At 39.6% G+C, this 16806-nt stretch overlaps 1 protein-coding gene across 4 annotated transcripts in view; it reads left to right on the top strand.

The window, feature by feature from the left end:
• LOC135222673 (phospholipid-transporting ATPase ABCA3-like) overlaps positions 1-16806 on the top strand; it is a 177648-nt gene that overhangs the window by 110900 nt on the left and 49942 nt on the right. For all 4 annotated transcript variants that reach the window (XM_064260831.1, XM_064260834.1, XM_064260832.1 and 1 more), the window contains 12 exons: positions 29-112; positions 1195-1361; positions 1598-1716; positions 1930-2054; positions 2236-2591; positions 2775-2909; positions 3069-3192; positions 3511-3665; positions 4353-4439; positions 4804-5083; positions 8035-8284; positions 8436-8611. In XM_064260831.1, coding sequence (XP_064116901.1) covers positions 29-112; positions 1195-1361; positions 1598-1716; positions 1930-2054; positions 2236-2591; positions 2775-2909; positions 3069-3192; positions 3511-3665; positions 4353-4439; positions 4804-5083; positions 8035-8284; positions 8436-8611 — 2058 coding nt within the window. The remainder of the gene's footprint in view (positions 1-28; positions 113-1194; positions 1362-1597; positions 1717-1929; positions 2055-2235; positions 2592-2774; positions 2910-3068; positions 3193-3510; positions 3666-4352; positions 4440-4803; positions 5084-8034; positions 8285-8435; positions 8612-16806) is intronic.

The following is a 16806-nucleotide window of genomic DNA, read 5'->3' on the forward strand; positions in this document are numbered from 1 at the left end:
TACTCTAATAGTGTTTTGTTTATTTCAGGTTACTATGATGAAGGGTTTCTGAGCCTTCAGTATGCTGTAGATACTGCCATAATTCGGATGTTAAGTGGAAAGGATCCAAGAGGTAAGACAAGCTCATTTCTAGTATATAGGTTTGGTTTCAACAACACCAACCCCTACTTCAAAGAACCCACAATGTAGAGGTTGCAAAGCATTTACTTATACCTAGAAATGAGTGCTATAAGGACATTTCACTGGGCGACACAGGTCAATCCCAGAAATAAGAATTTTTATATGTATATTTGTTTGAGATGTAAACATTAAACATCCTACAGTATGGACAGCACTTGCACTGGTGAAATTGTTCCATATGATGATTCCTCACATATTTTCAGTTTCAAGAATGTTGTATATGCAGACCAATACTTTTAACAGTACATACTTTCTCTCTCCAACACTTCCTTCTTTTCATCAGCCTTCATCACTAGGGTAGTGGTATTTTAAGCTGTAGTGCCCACAGAAAAAAAAAATATTCCCAGGTACTCTTTATTGTATTATGTACCTGTGGTATGTTTTCCAACCTTAAGAGAAACTTCTGCTGTGCTGCGTTTCTCTCTTACTATGACAATTCTAGAAGAAAAAGTAATAATGTCAGAATATACAAAATTTAACTTATAAAACATAAGCATTCGGTAATAAAACATAAGCATTCAGTAATTGTTATTACCATTACATACCAGTACGTACATAGTACAGTATACTGTACTGTGTGTGCTTGTGTAAATGTGTATAATATTGAATGACTCTATTGAGCATCACTGCTCATGGTGCACTAGTAATTTGTGCGCTCTGCATCTCCCCGACACCTCCCCCACCTCTTTTCTCCAACACCAGTACCCTCTGTAACCCTTCGCTTCCCGAGACTGCCCCTCGGCTCTTTCCTGTCATATATGTTGCAATGGTAAGTGTCACATTTTAGTCAGAATAGTGCAAAAGAGGCCTTCCAACTTCTCTCTTCCTTCTTTAATTCTTTTTAAACAATTTTCTTTGCAATTTGACTTTCAACCATTCTTTTAACATTGTCCATTATTATGAAGTTCAATCCTGGATATCTGGGCATAAATGGTCTGAGTACCCACATTAAAACTATACGTATATGGCTGTACTGAACAAGTATGTTTTAATCTATGTTTCTTGATATTTCAGTGTTTTTGACCCTGAAGATGCAACGAATGCCGTATCCGCCATTTATTGATGACAAATATTTGGTGGCGTTACAGTCATGGTTGCCTTTTGTCCTCTTAGCCTCATATATTTATCCTGCCATCAATATAGTCAAAAGTGTTGTGTATGAGAAGGAAAAGAGACTTAAGGTAAATACAACTTGTATCTTGACTTTTTTTTAAAATGAGGAACATGAAATTATTATGCTTCAGTTATAAATACTGGATGGTAAAAAGGCTTTGGCACTTTTAGCCAAGGAAATACAGTAATGATGTATGGGATGCAAAGATCTGTATTTACTCAACTCTGATAAGAACTATTAATGAAATGTTAATGTATGTTAATAAAGTTTTCAATTGATACTAATTTATAATATGACTTTCAGGAATCCATGAAAATGATGGGATTACAGAACTGGCTACATTGGTCTGCTTGGTTTATTAAATCATTTATTTTTCTGGCTACATCTACTATTTTGATAACCATCCTTTTGTGTGTCAGATGGTAAGTTTAAATCTCCTTATTATCTTTCTGATAAGTAAATTAACTGTTGAAAGTATGTATTTTTAAACTTGTATGTACTATATTTCTGATAATACATTATAAATAAAAAATTATGTGTAATATTTTTAAAATTTAAACATTTCAAAAGAAACTATATTTCCTAAATGATTGGAAATGGTGACCATATTTTTGTATCTCCTTTGTTTATTCTAGGCAAGGGTCAAGCAGTTTAGCTGTTTTGAATAACAGTGATCCAAGTCTTGTTTTAGTATTTCTGCTGACGTTTACCACATGTTCGATAGTTTCCTGTTTCTTTTTGTCAGCATTTTTTTCCAAAGGTATGTAAAATATACATGTACTGAAATTTTCCTATTTACAGGGAAGTGTTATTATTTATCCCTGAAAATGTGAAGTACCTGCAATCCATGATATATGCACTGTACATAGTGTAATTTTAATTTCCTTGTTTCAAAACTTCATTTGTTTTGTAGTAAGTCAATTGTATTCTTTTTTTTTCAGCAAACAGTGCAGCCACAGCAGCAGGTCTTGTTTGGTTCTTCACTTACTTTCCATACATGGTGCTCCGCAGTCGGTACTCTACGTTAACTCTTTCCAATAAATTAGTGTTGAGCCTTCTGCCAAATACAGCTATGTCCTTAGGGTGCCAGATTACCTCAATGTTTGAAGGTGTAGGCTCAGGCATCCAGTGGCACTTATTCTTCACGGGAGTGTCACCAGATGATCATTTTACATTGGGGCATGTCTTTGGAATGCTTATTTTAGACACTGTTATCTTAGGACTGTTGACATGGTATATAGAAGCTGTCTGGCCAGGAGAGTATGGAGTGCCTCAACATTGGTATTTTCCATTCATGGTATGCTTTGCTTTTACAGTACACTGTAACTTTATCTTGTGTACATGCAATATTACATATAAATGATAGCTTTTCAATATCTCATGAAGTAATTTAATAATCACTTAGAAAGTTCTTTATTAAGAATCTTTATTTTGAAAAAAAATATGTTGATAAAGTTTTGATCCATTCTTATTTGTTCAGGCATCATATTGGAAAGGCCAGTCTGTGAGAAAAGAAGAAAGCAAACCTGTTATGTCAACTACTCAAGACCCACATTTTTTTGAGGCGGAACCAAAAGGGCCATCAGCTGGAGTCAAAATTACAGGTCTTACTAAGGTACCTTAATAGCCATTTGTTTAAAGCTAATTAACGAGTCATATTATGTAATATATAAATATTTTATATGAACATGTATCTATATTTTTAAGTAATCCAAGTAATTTTTTCTCTTCTTAAAATTTTTTATCGGTGAAATTTATGGTTTAAACTTTACAGGTTTTTAGAAGAGGTCGTAAAGTTGCAGTAAATGATGTATACTTGAACATGTATGATGGGCAAATTACAGTCTTGTTGGGGCACAATGGAGCTGGGAAGACCACACTCATGTCCATGCTCACAGGTATTTTGTAGATTAATGTATGTACTGTAACTTGCATTTAAGTATGTGGCATTGAGGTCTTGATCTTCATTCATCAATGATGTAATTTTATTGTGCTACAAAAAAAAATCCTTAAAACAGTAAGCAGGCAGACAAACAGGACAGAAAAAATTAGTAAAGAACATAATGCATGTAGTACCTATTTAAATTAATGATATATTATACATGTTTACTGCCCATATGGGTTAAGTTTCATTATAAAATATTTTCAATTAATTCCAGAATGTACCATAAAAATTTCATTTTGTCATATTGTAATCTTTCTTCCCATTTTTTCAGGTCTTTTTCCACCTACATCAGGCACAGCAAATGTGGGAGGGTATGACATTGTGACAGAGATGGAAAATGTTCGAAGTTCTCTTGGCCTTTGTCCACAGCATAATGTCCTTTTTGATGAGTTAACAGTAGCTGAGCACATCATATTTTTTAGTAGGGTGAGGACTTTTAGTTTGCTTTTGTAAGTTAATGGACATTATTTCCAATGTTGTTAGGGATGGCAATAAAATGGTAAGCTCAGGCAAGGGTGTAAAACCCATCTCCACTGTAATTATTTTTTGTTACATTATTAATGAAAAATAAATAGTAAGTAAATGTAAACATGTCTTCCTCTCTGCTTTTCTTCCAGTAGCTGATTTTATCCCCTGTTCAGTCTGGTATCCCACAAATTATTTACCTACTGTAATTAGTAAAAAAGTAACTTTAACATAGGGATGTTTGACAAAAGTGTGTTTATATAAATATAAATTATTAACTATCAAATAGAAAAACTTCAAGCAAAATTGATTTATTAGTAACACAGTATGTTTGTCCAGTAGTGGCCGGTAACTCAGAATTTGCAGTACGTATGTGAAAATATATGTTGTAAAAGTATATCAGAATATTGTACTTGAATAGTCCATAAAGTAGATGGTGGTCTCACCTGGAAGTATATATTACAGTACTATTATAATGAGTTCTAGTAGGCAACAACCAACTAAATATGTAATATTTTTTATTGTTTATCATTCCCATTGTACTGTATATTCACTTGATGAGAGACAGTGATATTAAGACTGGCAGCAGTGCAGGGTTTACAGACAGCATATGTATTCTGTCTTGTGAATGATAATATTTCTTTGCAGTTGAAAGGCTTCCCAGATGAAAAAGCCAAATCTGAAGTATCTCATATGGTGAAAAAACTGAAATTGGAAGACAAAATTGATTCCATGGTAAGTATCAAGGTTTCTTCCATGAACATACTAATTTTGGGGGGGTTAAATTCTTGAAAATGTGCAAAAATGCCTCATTTTTAAACAACTAAATTCAGTAGTGTTATCAAGAATTTTAATTACAATGTAAAGTAGATATGTACACTTTAGACTACTTAATTAATTCATTTGAAAAATTATCTGTACATATTACCTGAGATTCTTGAAGTATTTTCATATTTTATATTCCTATAATCATTAACAAGTGTACATACATATTAGTTTTTTATTAATTACACTGCCCTTTTAATGGCAAGGACACTATAATGAACTATGTACATACCAAAGTTTGTGAGAAAGGTGGCTTTAATCTCAATTTTCACAGGCGAAAACTCTCTCTGGAGGAATGAAGCGCAAGTTGTCTGTTGGAATTGCCCTCTGTGCAGGGAGCCGCGTTGTCTTCTTAGATGAACCTACCTCAGGAATGGATCCTGGTGCTCGAAGACTTATATGGGATCTACTGCAGGAAGAACGGGCCGGCCGCACTATCCTTCTCACAACTCACTTCATGGAAGAAGCTGACCTCTTAGGAGATCGCATTGCCATTATGGCTAATGGAGTTATTCAGTGTTGTGGCTCCTCTCTGTTTCTCAAAAAGAATTATGGTAAGTACAAAGTGGTTTGATTGTTCCTTTGGGAAGATAACCATTCACCTTTCATATATGGAACTTCCTTAAACGTGAGTTGAAATAACTGTTGGATCTTGGTAAATGAGTAGTCATAATGGTAGAGAAGAGAGAGAGAGAGGTTAGGTTAGGTTACCTAACATTATGAGACCATCAACCCCTTTTTCACTCTCTTGTGTACTGCTGAGATTGGATGAATACCTCAAATTTTTAGTTCTTTTAATTTTTATCCTTGCCCTGTGCAGTGTGTGTGAGTTCTTTTCTGTGCCTCTAGGTCCTGTTTTTCTTGGCTATGAAGAATAAAGGAGGCCATTGCCAGTGTTGGGGTTATGATTAGTCTTATATTCATTTCATGTCTCCCATTTAGATAGCCCTACATACATACTCTCTGTAATAGTACTTGTAGAGGATGGGAATTTACTCTTAACCTCCCTTGTGATGAATGTTTCTCTTGGTTATCTCCCAATTGGCAGAGGTGCTGAGTGCTTCGAACTTTCTTGCATCCAACTACCATTTCTCTTCTTCTCAATCCTGGCTTCTCCACATCTAGTAGTGGAGCTTCACCCATAGACAAGCCCATTCATCCTCCATAAGAGGATGAAGAAGCTAAGGAATTATCCTTTTTTGAGTACATATGTAAAATGTGACCATCTTTGGGGATTCCAGGTAGTCTGTCATTTCCTGCTTATTTAGATTCTTCAGTAGGAAGAATTCCCAACCAACTATTTGTAGACTTGCATGATTCTGCTACTACAGTCCCAGTTTATTCTTCCTTACCCACAAGTGACCTCCCAGTAGCTGTAGTACTTTTCCTTAGTAATACCTCTTCCCTTGCGACATCACCTCTGGTGTGCAAGTGAACTAAGAGGGCCAAAGAGAATATCAACAGACAAGGAACGATATAAGCGTCATTCTTTTCATAGGCATTTTTATCTTTGTCTTCAACATCTTTTTCATCCTCCTCCTTTGACTTTCATCCTTGCTATAGGAAGATGAAGAAGTAGAAGTCCAAAGCTTGGAGAGGAGGTTCAGATAGACTTCTTCCTGTTGCTCTTCCTCTCAGCAGCAGAGCAGAGGTGCTAGTTCACTACCCGGTGGACTCTGTACCTTGTATATGGTTAATGTTGTGGTACTGCTCTACTACTTCCTCCTGTGAAGTCACATTGGGAATGGAGTTGTAGTTGTTCAGCCCTCTTGCTCCCTCCACTCCAGCATCTTTGACGTGGATGGGTAGGCACTCAGCTTGAGCTAGCCTTGTTGCATGTAGGTCAGTTGAGCTGCACCAGGAGAGGTTAGCATAACCTGCTGCTTCCCACCCTTGGCATGGTCTGTATTGTGTTTGGGTGGATGTATGCAAGACCTCACACCTTTTTGCCTGGTGCACTAGCACTCCCCAGTGAGTTCACAGCCAAAACACTCTCATTCTCAGGAGAGATTTCCAATCCCTTCCACCTCTTGTGGGCATGGTTCTCTGCACTAGAATATGGAGAGAAAGAGAGAAGTGGTGTAGCCTCTTGCTTGTCTCCCCAGTCTCCTTACTCAGTTCGGCAGGGTATTGAAGTTGGAGTATCTCAGAGTCAAGGTCCAGATTCCATTTGGAATGGGACCCTGTTATCTCTGCCTTTTCCATCAAGGGCTTGGCTGGTGCTGGATGGGAGCAGGACCATGAGAAGGCACAGAAACCTAGTGTGACTTTCTTCCCCGGGAGAGGGACGTTTTGAACTACGGGGGATTCATTGGGTCCTGAGGGCCTTTATTCACAAACCTTTAGGCTGAGTTAGAACAGTTTTCAGGTTATTTCATTCATTCATGTGTGGAATAATCTTTGAGAGGCAACTTTGGCACCTGCAATCTTTTCATCTCTGCTATCTCATCTTTGGAAGACAGACCTACAGTAAGGGGTGGATGTTGTCAGGAGGCAAACCTAGCCATGCAGAGAAGATATGGTGTTTCTCTTTACTGTACCACCAGGTGTTCCATGAGAGCAACCCCTGTGTAGAATAGTTCAGTGATGGGTTTCCCTGTACTTTCCTCTGGGCAAGGTAGAAGCATACTGTACTTTGATATAGAGTGGAGAGATTGGTCACCCTTTGCTAGCCAAACCAGTTTGTGCCATGCACTGCCTGGCACCTTTGCTTTGTTGATTAGTATTATGTAGTAAATAATGACACAACTCATACAATCTAATGGGAAACCTTATACTCTAGAAAGCGTTTTCTCGGCTGTCTGTCAAGACTGTCAAATGATTTATTCACCATATATAATATGTACTGTGTGCAGAAATAAAAATATTTAATTTTGCTGATATATTTCTTTTACAGTTAAGCCATAAAGTATTACAGGTATTGCGACTCATTATGATCATGCTGTATTGACAGCCAATTTTCTCAGCAGCCTTTAAAATTTGGTAAATTATCTTTGCAGCGTTTACCAAAGACAATGTGTACTATATGTAAAAATAAAAATTTTAACTGCTTTAATTTTTATACACTTGAGCAATATAGTTGACCAATTTGCTGACGTTATGTGATTTCTTTCCACCATAAATTTACACTTTTACTCTTAATAGTCAGAACTTATTATTGTTCTTTATTCATAGTCAAACTGACTGGCAGTAAAATTTTACAACAGTATGCTAAAGTAATTGCCATCTCCAATGCCGTATCCCATAAAAGCTTCATCCACAGGCATCACATAATACATATTTTTCTCTTTGAATGAACTTTAGTAGATAACTGATAACCAGTGGTATTCTGAAAGATAATAGGCTTGTGCTCTGTGCACGATCACCTATACATAATCTTACAATCCTTATATTTTCTACTGTAACTAGTTTAGTTGCAGTGATATCTTCTACTTTTTGTTAATCAACCACTGAGTAATAACTGGCTTGCAGTCTTAACAGTGTTTTTATTTTTTTCCCCACACAGGCACTGGTTATCGCCTCATCATTGTGAAAGAGAAAAACTGCAATGTTGGGGCTATTACACAAGTCATAAGATCCCACATTCCAGATGCAGAACTAGATCAGAATGTTGGTGCCGAACTATCATATGTCCTCCCAAGTGCCGATGTCTCTAACTTTGAAGCTTTATTTTTGCAAATTGAAAAGCAAAAAGCTGCTCTGAAAATTTCAAGCTTTGGTGCCTCACAGACTACTATGGATGAAGTATTTGTTAGGTCAGTTGTGTTTTTGTGAAGCAATAATCATTTCTTGGTCATGCAAATCCCATTGTCTATAGCAAACATATTTGAACACGATGTGTTTAAGAAAGTGTAATTTATTCTTTGAGAGTAGCTGATTCTTCTTTTGGGATTTTGTGACTTGCAGAGTTGGTGAAGCTGTTCATCTGGAGAATTTTTCACACTTGCACAAGAAATTACATCATGGTGAATACAACAAGACACCAAATGTAGCAGGAAACCACCATGAAAATGGCTTATTGGTGAATAAATCCAGCAGTAATTCAATTGAAGAAATACAGATGACTCCTACAGAAAATGGAGGTAAGAATGGTAGAATATTAGCTACTAATACACCCTTACCTTTTAGAAGGACTTCAGTTGAATTTCTGCTGTTCTTAGTGGTTGTCTATTGTTGGAATTAAATTTTTATGGCTATTTATGATGTTTCATAATACTGGATGGCCTAAAAATTTTGGATAATGCATGCTTTTATTTTTTATCTCTTTTCCTGTTATCTATATTTGGATATTATATGTGTATGTATAGAAGCACACTAATTTTGTATGCCGGTCACTGCATCAAAGTGAACTGGTCTCAGTAAAGACAACATCAGTACAAATGTAACAAGGACATTTGAAAGTTATACCAAACAAGTACATTGGTAAGTAAATTGTTATGGAATTATACAGTAGTACTGTACACTGTTGCTAGGCAACTACCAAGATCCATAACAGGAGAGGTCTCTTAATCCTGTTAGCCAGGAAGCCAGTGAATATGATAGAACATGATATAGGAAAGATTAGAGCAATTTCAAAACTGCAGTAAGTTAAGATAGAAAGTTACCATAGCTTATAATGTGTGTCAAAGTTTTTAACTGACAATCTAGAGGAGACCATCAGCTATACCTATACCTTATCTTATTAAAAATCTTAGGAAACTTTATTGCACATTCATCAAACACCACAACACTATTGGGGATTCATGATATAAAAAAACTCATAGAAAGCAAACACAAATACATCAGATACTTGATCTTTTTATTGTACATACTACATATAGTGTTATTAGCACCATAGTATATATTTGTTAATACGTACTGTATGTATTTGCTGATTGATACTTTAAGGTACATAATCAATTTAAGTTGGTAATGAATACAACATATCTATTCTTTGGTTGCATGAGTAATTGTTATGTACATTCATAACTGAACAGTGACATGCTTGTTCTGTTTAGGAATAGCAACTATTCTCCTTTATTTTGTGAAAATGAGCCAATGGTTAGGCTTCTTTTCCTATCATCTTTTTAAAATGTTGACACAGAACACACTAAGCAAGGAAAAGATATTAAAAAAGATCTTTTTCTATACTAATATAAATTGATTGTCAAGTATTGTTTCCATTTAATAGTATGCAATACTTATACCTTTTAATTATTTACTGAATACCCTTTGTTTCCCATGTAAGTGGTTGGTTTAGATTTAACCAGCCTTACACCAGCACAGGCCATTTCACAAACATGGTCCACAAGTAAGGGTAGGGTGTAAAGGGAAATTAAGAGACCTGACATAGATCTCTAATATGGCCCCACCAAGATACTTTACTTCCTATTCCAAGGAAAAGGTTTTTTTTTCCAACAGTACAAAATATGAACATTAAATTCCTTGCTATAATGCATGTTTGCCTTTCAGTGTATTAATTTATTGTAAATAATTTGATTAGTTATTTACATAAATAGCTATTTTTCTTTCTAAACTATCTTCAAGTCCATTAGTAGTACTATTTACTACTTCCATTGCTGTATAGTATGTATACATGTATAGTAAACTAATTCTGTAATAGCTAATATTAATAGTATGGATAAACTATCAGCCTTACTAGGTCTCAATTAGGGAGGTGGTATGGTAAGGAAAACTAAAATTTAGATTGAAGCAATCTGAATAGTATACTATTGGTAAAAGAAGAGATTACAGTATACTACAGATAAAGTAACATATGGCAGTATTTCCACATTGTCTCATTACTGGATATCTAATAGCTAGGCCCTAGTTTGGAACTCTGATTTAACATCTTTAGTACTACTTAGTTCTTGATATTGTTGTATCTTTTAAACATGGAAGGGTATGTGTTTGCAATATTTATGGTAATTTGAGTATGATAAGGTAAACTTTCAATAATCTAGTTACAAGGATATTTTCAAATTAAATAGATTATGTGTAAAATTTTAGAGTATCAATTCCACTAAATTCTGGGTAGTCTAACTTTATGGTTGAAGTTGAAATATTGCTAGTTATAAGCAGTGTTATACTTATCATTCTAATGGAAAATGCAATGGGAAAAAGGAGGCTATTTGATAATTACGTATATTGATTAAATTGACTCAGGAATTAGTCAATTTGGGATTAATATACAGTTTATAATGGTCCTTGTCTTAAATCTTCCTTCAGTGATAATACTGCAAAGAGAAATGTGATCTGTGTGCATTACGTGAGATCTCTGTAGTTGTCTGTTGACAAGAAGCTCTAGTATTTACGTAGTGAAAATGTTGTGCGCCAGGTGTTCCTGGATATGAGCTAATGATGGGAAATACTATACCTTGCAGGACTTTCATCAGGAGTATGGTATAAAGCAGCAGCTAACATCAGACGTGTTGTAAAGCATGGTATATCTTGTAACTTAACTGTAATACAACTAGTTTTGGTTAGAAGTGTATCTTCTTTAGAAATCAAACCTATTTTAGGTGCCAGTATATTGCAGCAGTATCATCAACAAATATCTACAGTTTTATTGATAAGGTATATTACTTTTATCCCTGAGACAATTTTTCGTGGCTAAAATATTGTAGATTTTTTATTACAAAAGAATCTTTTTAAAGTACTACAGTATAGCGTACTTGCTCTTGGAAATGTTGATTATAGTTGATTTATGAAATGAGGCTAAAGTTCTTGCATTAGTTAGATTGTGGTAACAACTTAGTGGTAGACAGGATTCATTGACATTTGCAATGGGTTGATGAGAAATGAATGCGTATGTAAAGCTTATGTGTATTCCCAGTGCCATCCCTCTTGTTAGTAGTTGGTAAGTTGTAATTAGCATTTTATTTTGATGCAATTTGGAAATTCTTGAAATGAATGGTAAGTGTACGCTCATCTCTATATGTTTTTGCCTCCAAATATGCCACACACATACACATACATAATGATACTGCTTTGAGTCTCCCAATTCGAGTGCTTCTGTGTACTATTCACATTCCCAAACTAACATTAATTTGCACCTCTATGTAGGTAAACAGTAATATTTGACACAATTAATTCTGAATAGTATACATATAAGATTAATATTATGTTTTTAAATATGAAACTTATGTATTTTGCATAATTTTATGGCAGTCCCCGGCTTACGACGGGGGTTCTGTTCTTGAGACACGTCGTAAGCCGAAAATCGCTGTAAGCCGGAAAATCTTCACAAATCTTAAGAAAACCTTACTGTTAGTGCTTTGGGTGTATTAAAAATTATGTAAACTGCATCTTCATTGCATTTTTCATCAAAAAGACCCTAAAATATTGATTATTTTGCATTTTTAGAGTCCTATCTCTTCCGTCAGATGGGTGTCGCAAGTGTCGTAACCCTGGAACATACGTTGTAAACCTGGAAATAATTTCTGATGAATATAATTGAAAAGCATTGTCACCTCGGAACGTCATAAGCTGAACCCGTCGTAAGCCGGGGACTGCCTGTAATTGCATCTATTTTGTGAAGTTACTTCTTGTGGGTCTGACTTACATGCAATATCACTATATTATATACGTACTAGTGTTTTTATGCTATTATCACCTAACTTGTGAGAATTTAGTACATTCTGCTTTTGTACATGAACTTTCCTGTCAGATATATACTTAGCTTTACGTCTCTGACGTCACAACAGAATTCAAAACTCGCGGCACACGCGACAGGTAGGTCAGGTGATCTACCTTACCCGCCGCTGGGTGGCGGCTGTAAGAACCAATCTCCCTTTCCAGTCAGAATTTTTCTGTCGCCGGTGTCGACTACACCTGTGGTTGTTACCTCCTGACAGCTTTATTAGTTTCTCGTTGCCTTGGATATATTTGGACTGACTTTCGGTGAAGTACCTGATCTTGTTGGCTTGGCATACGCGCTTGTGGATTGTTTTTGGATATTGGTTTGGATTTTTCTTTGATTTCAAGATGTCTGATATAGAGGTTAAGAAATCTTCTATGTTTAGGGTGTGCTCTATGGATGAATGCAAGGTGAGGCTACCGAAAGCAACGGTAGATCCTCACACAGTATGCTTGAAATGTAGGGGTAAAGAATGTTCCTTTATTAACCCGTGTAATGAATGTGAGAAGTTGGATGAGGGTGAATGGAAGTCTCTTTCTTCCTACTTAAGGAAGTTGGAGAAAGACAGGGTGAGAAAAGCCTCGTCTAGAAGTTCTAGTAAGTCTCGTATTAGCGAGGTAGAAGTAGACAATCCTGTCGTAGCACTAGATCCTTCTCCCGTTTCAGCTCCTGCTCCCTGCATCGAACCTAAAGATACGCCTTCGGAAGTGGCAACCATGAGAGCCACGATCCTTAGCATGGAGAAGAAAATTCGTTCGTTGCAAGGTAAGAGTAATAGTGAAGGTGATTTGTGCAGTGACCCCAGTGCAGTGGAGGGTGCGTCTGATCGGCTCCTTAATGCTTCCAGGCCTAGACCTCTTCCAGACTCCCAGTCCCAGTGGAGGAGGAAAGTCAACAGCCGCAGGAAGGTTAGGGAGAACCCCCACCGATCAGGTGTCCCCTCGGTAGATCCTGATGTTCGTTCCCAGGCTGCCTTAATTCGCGCCAAGAAGGAGGTGTTACACCAATGCTTCTCTTCTTCATCACCTTCTCCTAGAAGAGGATGGAGCGCCTCGGATTCATCTCGACCGTTGAAGAGAGCCTGGAAGGCTCCTTGCGCCTTTCCTTCCAGCCCGGAATGTTTTCCGGAAGAGCCTGAAGTGGATATCAAGAAACTCAGGAGGGATCAGGAGTTCTCGCCTCAGAGTAGGCTTCGATCCTCATCCCCTGTGGAGGATTTTGCAAGATCTCCAGCTTGGATTCTTGCAGGGCTGCAAGCTCAGATTTCGGCTCTGGCGGGCTCCTTGGCTGGAGGCACGCGTCGTAAGAAGGACGTCTCTCTCCCCGTCAAGAAGTCTAGGCTACCTTCTCCTGCTTTGCCTTCTCAGTCGGAGGCGGCTCTCTCTCCTGTAACAGCGGATGGAATGAGGCGCTCTTCCCTCGGCAGACGCCTGTCGTCTTCCAGGCGCCAATCGCCCAAGAAGCTTTCTCCTGGCGACTTCATTTCTCCAGTAGAAAGGGATCAAGCGCCTAGTAGGCGCTCGTCTAAAGATAAGCGCACAGCTGCTTCTTCTTGCTCCTTTCCGAAGAACCTCCAATCTCCGGATAAGAGAGCCTCCTCATACATGGACTCTTCCAGAGACAGGATCTCTCCTTATGTCAGGCGCCTAGAGCCTGGTAGGCGCTACTCCCCAAGTAGCCGCTCTTCCGCTGCCAAGCGCTGTGCGGAAGATAGGCGCTTCTCTCCTGATAGGCGCGTTTCACCTGTTAGCCGCTCTGTTCAGGTCAGGCGTAAAGAGCCTGAAAGAAATTTCTCGGCTGATAGACTAGCTTTTGCAGAGACCCACGCGTCTCGATCTAAGTATTTCGATCATGGTAGACGCCTGTCTCCGAGTAGGCGATCTTCTCCAGGGATTCGCTCTCCTGTTGGTAGGCGCCAAGAGCCTAGCAGGCGTTCTCCTCATTTTAGGCGCAGTTCGCCAGGCAGCCGCTCTCCTTTTGACAGGTGCTTGGATTCTGATAGGCGCTCCCCTGTGGACTCCCGTGTATCTAGGAGCAGACTACAGGATCACAGAGGACTCACTCATCGGAGTAGGAAGGACGCATTTGATAGGAGCTCTCCCGAAGCTTTGGCTTCCCCTGATAGGCGCCAGACGGCTGCCAGACACTCATCACTAGATAGACGCACTTCTTTAGAGAAGTCCAGCTGCTCTCGTAAAGAAGCCGAAGGTTCTTCGGTGGATGAAATAGAACCTTCAGAAGAGGACTTGGTAAAGGATTCTTCGGTCTTGTCCTACAAGATCCTGACAGACCTCCTTCTTCAAGAGTTTGGAGACGCTCTTACTCCCGTCGCTCCTCCTTCTCCTCTCTCGTTATTCTCGACATCTAAGAAGACGAAGGATTCCTCCTGTGTGAGGATGAAACCAACCATCTCAATGAAGAAGGCTTTGAGAGGTTTTGGTGATTGGCTTTTTTCTAAGGAGGAGAAAGGGAAGACTGTGTTTTCTTTCCCTCCTTCTAAGCTGACGGGCAGACTAGGCTTCTGGTATGAGTCTGGAGAACCCCTAGGCCTGGGTCTGCCGTCATCTGCAGACGCGGACTTCTCTTCACTGGTGGATGCCTCACGACGCTCGGCCCTCTTGTCGGCTAAGACTACCTGGGCTATGAACGAGCTCGACACCTGTTGAAGGGAATGTTTGCAGAGTCCTTGGAAGTCTTCAACTTCCTTGACTGGTCTTTGGGGGTCTTTGGCTAAAAGACTCAGAACCCGGATTCCATTTCGCCCAAGGATCTCAACAGTGTACTGACGTGCATGGATAAGGCAGTTAGAGATGGATCGAGCGAAGTAGCCTCCCTGTTTGGAGCAGGGGTTCTTAAGAAAAGATCGGTCTTCTGCTCTTTTCTGACAAAGTCCGTCTCTCATGCTCAGAGAGCCTCGCTACTCTATTCGCAACTCTCGCCGCTTCTCTTCCCAAAGAAGTTAATCCAGGACATCTCGGAGCTATCTCCGCGAAGGCTACTCAAGACATGCTCGCTCAGTCTGCCCGGAAACCTAGGACCACCTTCCAGACGAAGACTAAGAAGGAGACTCTGGCTAGACAGGAGCCCTTTCAAGGGGGCCCTCCTTCTAGAGCCTCTACCTCAAGAGGTAATAGACCCTTCAAGAGAGGAAGATCCTTCTCGCGCTCATCCAGAGCGAAGAAGTAGGAAAGAAGTCCTCCAGACATCAGTAGGTGCCAGGCTTCTAAGATTCGCAGAAGTCTGGGCAAAGAGAGGAGCGGACAACTGGTCCCTCTCGATTATCCGGAAAGGATATCTGATTCCCTTTTCAGAAAGACCACCTTTGACGACGACTCCGAGGGAGTTGGTGGCCAGGTACAGGGATCCCATCATGAGCCACGCTCTTACTCTGGCAGTAGAACAAATGCTAGAGAAAGAGGCTATAGAGCTAGTGAGCGACCCATGCTCAGCAGGCTTTTACAACCGCCTGTTTCTAGTTCCAAAAGCCTCAGGAGGATGGAGACCGGTTCTGGATGTAAGCGCCCTGAATTTCTTTGTAGATTAGAGGAAGTTCGCCATGGAGATGACATCCTCAGTGTTGGCGGCTCTTCGTCCAGGGGATTGGATGGTGTCCCTAGATCTTCAGGACGCTTACTTTCATGTGCCGATCCATCCTTCTTCAAGGAAATACCTCAGGTTCATGATGGGAGGAAGGATATTCCAATTCAGGGCCTTGTGTTTCGGCCTTTCAACAGCCCCTCAGGTCTTCACAGGACTAATGAAAAATGTAGCAAGATGGCTACATTTGGAGGGAGTGAGGGTGTCCCTTTACTTGGACGACTGGCTGATCAGAGCCAAGTCACAGAAAAGATGTTTGGAGGACCTACGAAAGACCCTTTTCATGGCGAGTTCTCTGGGACTTTTGGTGAACTTTCAAAAGTCTCGGTTAATCCCCAGTCAAGATCGTATCTATCTGGGGATTCGGATGGTTTCTCTGGATTTTCGGGCTTTTCCTTCTCCAGAAAGGATAGCCCGAGGGTCAGAGAAAGTCAAAGCCTTCCTAGAGAAAGACGTATGCAGAGCGAGGGAGTGGATGAGTTTGTTGGGGACACTCTCCTCGTTGGAGCAATTCCTTTCTCTAGGAAGGTTGCACCTCAGACCTCTCCAGTTCTTTCTACATCGGAACTGGCGGTGTCGTTCTCAAAACCTAGAGTTCTCCTTCAAGATTTCAAGCGAAATCAAGAAGGACCTCTCTTTGTGGGCGAACCCTCTCAGGTTTGCAGAAGGGATGTCCCTTCACATTCCGAACCCCAACCAAGTGTTGTATTCCGACGCGTCGGAAACAGGTTGGGGAGCAACGCTCGGCTCAAGAGAAGTGTCAGGCACCTGGAAGAAGGAACAGGTGACCTGGCACATCAACAAGAAAGAGCTGATGGCTGTTTGGCTAGCTTTGAAAGCATTCGAGCCCTACGTCCTAGCTTCGGCAGTTCAGATAAACTCGGACAACACCACGGCCCTGGCATACATCAGGAAGCAAGGGGGAACTCACTCCTTCTCCCTGTACGAGACAGCAAAAGAACTTCTGCTGTGGGCAGAGGAAAGGAAGATTTGTCTCCTGAGCAGGAAAGATCAAGTCCTGCCGGCGGAGTGGACGCTTCACGAGGATGTTTGCCAGGACCT

Source organism: Macrobrachium nipponense, chromosome 8 (assembly GCF_015104395.2).
Source record: "Macrobrachium nipponense isolate FS-2020 chromosome 8, ASM1510439v2, whole genome shotgun sequence".
NCBI lineage: Eukaryota > Metazoa > Arthropoda > Malacostraca > Decapoda > Palaemonidae > Macrobrachium > Macrobrachium nipponense.